Source organism: Dromaius novaehollandiae, unplaced genomic scaffold (assembly GCF_036370855.1).
Source record: "Dromaius novaehollandiae isolate bDroNov1 unplaced genomic scaffold, bDroNov1.hap1 HAP1_SCAFFOLD_37, whole genome shotgun sequence".
Classification (NCBI taxonomy): Eukaryota; Metazoa; Chordata; class Aves; order Casuariiformes; family Dromaiidae; genus Dromaius; species Dromaius novaehollandiae.
Genome location: NW_026991398.1, coordinates 1,523,227 through 1,530,721, shown reverse-complemented (window position 1 = coordinate 1,530,721; position 7,495 = coordinate 1,523,227). Strand labels below are relative to the sequence as shown.

Below are 7,495 nucleotides of genomic sequence, written 5' to 3'. Positions count from 1 at the left end.
CCCTTCCCCTTTCAGCAGTGAGCCCACATCTCCTTGTTTATTCTTTTACTGTCACTGAAGCAGTAGCAGCTTTTCTTCCTGTCCTTCACATCCCCTGCAAGCGCCTCTATCCCAGAGGAGCTTTGGCTTCCTTAACACCATCCCTACTTTGCTGGACAATGTTTCCAAATTCCTCCTTTGCAGCCTCTCCCTTCTTCCCCTTTCCATAGGCTGCCTTATTACTCTGGAGCTCCCGTGGGAGTTCCCTGTTTAGCCATGCTGGGGTCCAGAGATGTCTACAGATTTTACAAACTGTTCATATAGAGGATTCCTGTGCTTGACGGGTGCTGTCCTTAATGACCTGGTGGCTCTCCTGAGCTCCTCTGCCCTTCAGAGCTGCCTCTCTTGGTCCATCCCATGGAACAGCTCCATACATCCAAGATGCCCCTTCACATATAGGACGTGCCCCTCCTGATTTTCCCTGGTGGTCTCTCGTGAAGAACTTGCACCCTGCCATTGAAGGACTCCATCATGGGAGTGATCCCACCACATCTCAGCTCTTCCAACCATGTGGCACTCCTGCGACAGCTTGTGCATCTCCAGTTGCTCCTGCCTGCACCCCAGGCTGCATGTGTTTGCATATGTGTTGGCTTCAGCACCTCAGCTGTGGTGCCGACCAAAGATTTGTCACAGGAAGCATGTTACCAAGGACCTCATGTATGCAAAGGCTTTGATTGCAAGTGGTGACATGCTGGCATGGATAGCAGGTGGCAGTGTAATGGTGAAAGGAGGTTGCCACAAAGAAAGCAAACCCTGCAGGGCCCAAGGCCAGGGAGAAACAGAGCTGGGCTGTGCAGGAATGGCAGGAGAGGGGTTTGCTGCCTGAGCTGCCTCTGCAGCACCTTGGGGCCTGTGGCAGACTTGAACCAATCTCCAGGCAGGGCAAGGTGCAACTGAAGAAGGCCCTGGGCCTGGGCAGCTTATGATCCAGCCACCCTGAGGACACCATTAGCCCAGTCCCTGTTCTTATCCTATTGGGGGGTGAGAGGACATTGAAGGGGAGGAGAGCTAGAAGGATTGGAGAGTGTAGCGACTAGAGCAGAGACCTTGCTGTGATGTGCCTTTCCCATTTATGACGCATGCTTGGATGCAGACAGTGCAGACTGTCTAAAGACAGTGGTGGGATTCATTTGTTTGGGCACAGGCAGGAAACCTGAGATGCCCTGGGACACTGGCCCAGCAACCACTCTGAAGGGGCGTAGTTTTCCTGTAGGTCCCATGCTGTATCTTGTAGGAACATGTGGTTCTCCTGGACACCCCAAGCATCTGAAATGGCCCTGTAGGCCTCTTTCCGTGTCATTAAATCAAGTGTCTGCACTGAACCACAATAGTTGTTTTTAACATTGGGATCTTCAGATGTCTCAGCTTCCTAGTGAGATGAGCTTTAGTTGTCGTAGGCATCCAGGGTCATTTGAGACGCCCAAGAAGATTCCCCAGCTGCTCTTGCCTTGCCCTTCCTGCCACTTGCTCTTGCCTTGCCCTCAGCGCTTCTGTCCATCCAGGGAAAAAGGATGCTCTTTGCATCTCGTCCCCCAAAACTCCTCTTCAAGCTGCTCTTCTGCCTTTCAGCGAGGGGCCCCAAGGCAGCCCAGTGCCTCCTGTCCCCCCACCTTGCCACTGAGCAGCTCCAAAGGGAAGAGGAGAGCAGTGTGTGAGCAGTGCCCAGCAGCTCCTGGGCCTCACAGGGAAGTGAGGGCACTGCTGCGGCACCATGGAGACCTCCCTGTGATGCAGCACATCCCACTGTGACCTTAGCTTGTGTCATCAGGGGGCTCAGTAGCTCACCGCCATGGAGATGGCACAGCCAGGGAGAGAGCAGACAGATTTCCCCTCACCTCACCTCCCTTCACCCCAGGTATTTTCCAAAAACTTGCTGATAAATTCTTCAGGAACATCTCCAGATGTTGCCAAAGGCTGTGATATATCTAAAAAGGGGGCCCTGGAGAGGTCACTTCTGCATCCCGGCACTGACAGGTCTCTGCACTGGGCAGACGTGTGCAGGAAGCTGGGGTGTGAGGGTTGCTTTGGGGTTTGGCATTTTTGAAAGACAGGATCAAAGTCACGTGGAATGAAAGAGCACAAAGCGTGGCCACAGGCTGACATGCTTTGGTGAGCCCCAAAACTGCTTTCTACTGTGAGTTGCTCTTTTTGTAGAAGCAGGATGTAGGACCATATGGGGAGAGGATACAGCCTTCCTCCTTGAGGCACCAAAGCAGGCTCTTTGTTTTTCAAAGTCCTCAGCAAGGTTTCTTGGTCTGCGGTGCTTAAGGTAGAGATGATACACCAGAAAAGAGCAAATGTGCCTGGGACCCTGGTCCCTGCCATGCTTCATAGCCGTGGTTACTGTAGTGCGTAAAGATGGTGCTGCCAATTATTAAGAAAGAAAAAGAAAATATTCAGCAATGGTAAAAATGTTTGAAGTTTCTGAAAAGAGGATTTTTTTTTGTCAATTACCACATTGAGTTATTTTTGGAGAAGATTTCAGCTTATGACTAGAATCTCCTTTTGGGGCTTGATGCATTTGACCACATAGGCTGCTGCTGCCTGAGATGCCCTGGGATAGCTGTTGTGTTCCCACGTTGTGCTGGAGATTTTGGAGGCGGCTCCTCCGGGACCTTAGCTTGTCGTTAGGAAAAGTATCTCCAAACACCTCAGTTGAGAAACCTATTTCCCTCCATTGATTGGACAGGGAAGTGCAGACAACTGGGTCGGACAGAGACATTTTCACTGGTGGGGTCTGGCATGGGGTGAGATCAGCCTCCTCCCTGTTGTCCCCTAAAATGAAGTCACTCTTCACTGACTGTGCAGGGAATGTAAAGGGAGTGTGGCTAGATGCTTTAGGGTTTCCTTTAAAAGGTCACAGTAACAGAGGTATGTTGAGATTTGTGCAAATTTGGCCATCCAAAAATAGACGAAGCTGGTCACCCTGCTTTCCTCATTAGTCAAGAGAGCCCGACACCTCGGAGTGCGACATGCTCTGTGCAAAGAGTGAGGAGTGGCATGGACAGCTGTGGGCAGGGGTGGTTTTCTGAGCACTGGGCTCTGTGTGAGACACAAAAAAATCTTGCTTAACGGTGCAGGCCTGATTATAGCAGAACTGTTTAGAAAATGACATGAAAAATGAAACAAGAAAGAAATTGAAAAATAGATTTAAAGCAAAACAATGTGTTGTTATACTTTCCAGTTTTTCTTTTTTTGTGTGTTCTTCTCAGGTGTTTGTGTGGGGGCAACTGACTCCCACCCTCCATCTCCAGTGATTACAATGAGAGCTTAGACAAGGAGCTCACATGCAGACACCTATGTTGTGCTCACTTCAGCTTGGGGAAGGAAAAATCTCAGCTCCTGTGTGTTTGTGGAGTTCACAGAAAGGATCTGAATCCCACTGCAGCTCAGGGGCTTCTAACCTGGTGTAAGATGCTTCAATGGACTCATCAGAATCAATATCTGAACCATGTTTCAGTGAGCTCCCTTCTTGTCCCCGTGTAGGTGTCCTGCCTAGTTACGAGATGGGAATAGGGACTTCCAGAGTGGGATGTTGATGGAGAGTTAAGGCACAGACTCCTGATGCGGGTGAATCAGAAGACCCTTTATTGAGGTTTTACACGTATACTTATACCCGTATAGATTCTTTGTACGTAATCTTTCTTACTTGTGATTCGCTAAAGATCATTGTCCATACGTCTAGCTCTAGCCTACAATTGGTTTAAGCTACAGGGACACGCGGCACATGGGCTGGATTAGTAGGACGCTGACTGTCTTTCTCTGCTTCTTACTTCCCCATTTTTGCCTTGCGCAAAAATCCTTCTTCCTCTTTTCTCATCGTTCAAGGTCCTTCAAGGACTTTCCAGCAGTTCTATCGAACTGCCTGCTTGCTCCTCCACAGGACATTTCCACCTCTTTCAGATAACCATCCTCTGATGAGACAAATTGCAATGCTGGAATCAGTCTTCCTTCAGTGTTTAGAGAGAGACCATCGGTGATTATTTTAGTTTATTGCAGTGAACATTTCCCAGGAGGAGGGAGCACAAGGGACAGAGACATTCAGGCCTTCAGCTGGGCCTCTGCTCCTGAGTGGGGCCAGGCTCCTGGGATGGAGGGAGCTCATGGCAACCTGGCAGCACTGCCCAGACACAGCTGTGTGCAGGAGCAGCTCCTCTGCCAAGAGCAGCAGGGCTGTAGGTACTGCCTGCTCTTGCTGACATAACAGAGAGAGAAGACAGAGAGAGAGAAGACAGAAGTGCAAGGCAGTGTGAAGCGGGAGGGCAGAGGAGAGCTTGTTCCGAGAGAAATCTTCACAGCCCTTGACACGGTAAGTCTCTGGCTGCAGGGCAGTGCTACCAAGGTTCCGGGAGGGGGGACTTCTGAACCCATCCCATCCCATGACTGATAGGCTTTTTAAGAATTGCTCTCCCTGTTCTTCTAGTGCATAGGAGGAGGTGCATTAGAGCAGGGATTCCCTGCCACACCATCACAGGGACAGGGCATGCTGCTCCCTTCTGCCAGGGGCAGCTGCATGGGGGTGAAGCCTGGGTGTGCCCTCAGGTCTGTGCAGGGCTGTAATTCAGAGAAGTTCAGAGCAGTGATTCTGCCGCCTGTGAGGGTCAGCACTCAGCCTGCCCAGGGAGCTCCCCATGGCACTGCGGGGAGAAGCTCTGGGTGAGAGGAGCGACCACCAGCAGGGCAGGTTCGTTCTCCCACCAAGAGGGTGCTGCATGGGTCAGGGCTGCTCACAGCTCTAGCTCATGCACAGGAGATATCTGAGAAGTCTTTTCAAGAGGAATATCAAGAGGGGGGCTACTTGAAAGAGAAGGAGCCTTCCTTTAGGTGTCTGTGCTTTCAGTTTTCTCCCTAATTTTGGCAGAGACAAAAAGAGAACGAGTTTCCTGGTTTGGAGAGGAACTGGGACTCCTAAACCTTCACTCTGTGAGATGAATAGGGACAGCGAATCTGTTTTTCTCAGGGCTCACAGTAGAAATGCCAAGGATTTCTTCTTCAAGGAACAATCCCCAGGGGTGACAAGGACATCTAGTAGAAAATAAACACCATTTAAAAATCCCTAAAACTCTGTTTCTCAACACTCATTCTCTATAATACAGAGTGAAAGTGCTGAAAAGCTCTTCCACATGACAGGTGGATTTCACCTGACAGAAGTTGTGAACGTCAGAGCTAATCACCCCCATTCCCCCGTTCCCGCTGCTGTACAGCAGGACGGACTCCTCTGGAGCCCACGGGCAGAGGCCCCTGCTCCTCCCAGCAGCACACTCAGCCAGTGCAAAGTGGAGCTCAAACAAGGGAGCTGCACAAAGATCCTCTCAGTAAAGAGAGAGGCAATGTGGGGGGTTGTATGAGAACTGCAACATCTGAGCTTATCTCTTTTTTTTTTTTTTTTTTTGCTTAAAAAGTCTCTCCTAACTTCTCAATGTCTTTTCTTCTTTGGACATTCCCCCATGCCTGGAGAGAGCAAAATGTCCAATGGCAGCTCCTTCAATGAGTTCCTCCTCCTGCCGTTCACTGACATGCGGGAGCTGCAGCTCTTGCACTTTGTGCTGTTCCTGGGCATCTACCTGGCTGCCCTCCTGGGCAACGGCCTCATCATCACAGCCATAGCCTGCGACCACCACCTCCACACCCCCATGTACTTCTTCCTCCTCAACCTCTCCCTCCTCGACCTTGGCTCTATCTCCACCACTGTCCCCAAATCCATGGCCAATTCCCTGTGGGACACCAGGGCCATTTCCTACTCGGGATGTGCTGCCCAGCTCTTCCTGTTTATCTTCTTGTTTGGAGGAGAGTTTTCTCTTCTCACTGTTATGGCCTATGACCGCTTTGTTGCCATCTGCAGACCCCTGCACTACGGGACTATCATGGGCAGCAGAGCTTGTGTTAAAACGGCAGCAGCTGCCTGGGCCAGTGGTTTTCTCACTGCTGTGCTACACACTGGGAACACATTTTCAATACCACTCTGCCAAGGCAGCACAGTGGACCAGTTCTTCTGTGAAATCCCCCAGATCCTCAAGCTCTCCTGCTCAGACTCCTACCTCAGGGAAGTTGGGCTTCTTGTGATTGGTGGCTGTTTAGCCTTTGTGTGTTTCATTTTCATTGTGCTGTCCTACGTGCAGATCTTCACTGCTGTGCTGAGGATCCCCTCTGAGCAGGGCCGGCACAAAGCCTTTTCCATGTGCCTCCCGCACCTGGCCGTGGTCTCCATGTTTGTCAGCACTGGCATGTTTGCCTACCTGAAGCCCCCCTCCCTCTCCTGCCCATCTCTGGATCTGGTGGTGTCTGTTCTGTACTCCGTGGTGCCTCCAGCAGTGAACCCCCTCATCTACAGCATGAGGAACAAGGAGCTCAAGGATGCCCTGAGGAAAGTGATTTCATGGACATTTTTCAGCCATGGTAAAATTGCCATTTCTCTCCACAAATGAATCCCACTGTCTCCCACACCAGGACGGTGTGCTGTTCACTTTATTTTCATTATTAATATTATTACTATCATTAGTAGTATCATTATTTGTTATCATGTTGCTGTGCAAATGCTTGGATTCATTCTACCTTTACTGAGACTGCTCTGTCTCACCTGGTATCTACATAAAATTCTGTCTAATTAATAATAACTGGGTCAGAGCTGACTCCCTCACAGTATCTCTGTAATAAAGTAGGTTCTACCCAGTGCCGTGCCTGAAGGCTGGGCTTCCTCCAAAGCTGCTGTCAAGAATAGGCCCAAGGAAATCATGCCCCAGAAGGCCCTGCTGAGTAGGGGTTCTCCATGGGTTCAGGAGCAAAAAGCTCATAGTCATGTAATGATCTCTTAGAGAAGAAGGACTGGATTTAGGACTCCCCCATCAGTGCCCAGTGACAGTGGAGGGGATGAATGGTCACAGATTTACATACCCAGAGCTGTGCCACATGTTAAAGCACAGTGTCAGATGCCTGTCCTTCTGGAGGGGAAGCTGGAGGTGCCAGGATGGCACAGGGAATATCCTGGGACAGCGGATTCTTTGGGTGGGCAGTGAGTGTTGCCTCACAAAAGGAGAGGTCATCTAAAGGTAAAGGGCTAAACCCAGGTATCTGGGAGCAAAGGAGGACTCTGCAATCCCAGGAGAGTCAGTGAGGACCCAGCTTGCACGGGGAAGGGAGACTGCAGGGATTCATGTCACCCTCTATGAAATACCATGTGCCAGGATCTAGAGGAACACCTGGACACAACTAGCATCCCTGGAAATGCTCCATAGTCCCTCCAAGCACCTGCCACATCTGCAGTCCCCTGGAGGGATTAGAGGCTGTGATCCCCATTTGGTTGGGTCTGCTTCCCACTCTGACCAGCATGGCCAGTGCAGAGTCACCCCGTGGCCCTGTGGCCTCACAGTCCGCTCACTCTGCAGAGCAGCACCATCAGCTCAAGGCCCTGGAGGAGAACAGGAGAGGGGTGGTGGGAATGGCCTACAAAATCAGAGGA

The 7,495-nt window shown here is 50.7% G+C and overlaps 1 protein-coding gene across 1 annotated transcript; it reads left to right on the top strand.

Moving 5' to 3' along the window:
- Nucleotides 1-5,486: 5,486 nt before the first annotated feature.
- On the top strand, nucleotides 5,487-6,464 carry LOC135326194 (olfactory receptor 14A16-like). Its single transcript, XM_064504046.1, has one exon. It carries the CDS (start codon nucleotides 5,487-5,489, stop codon nucleotides 6,462-6,464), a length of 978 nt encoding a protein of 325 aa, XP_064360116.1.
- The last annotated feature ends 1,031 nt before the right edge of the window (nucleotides 6,465-7,495 follow it).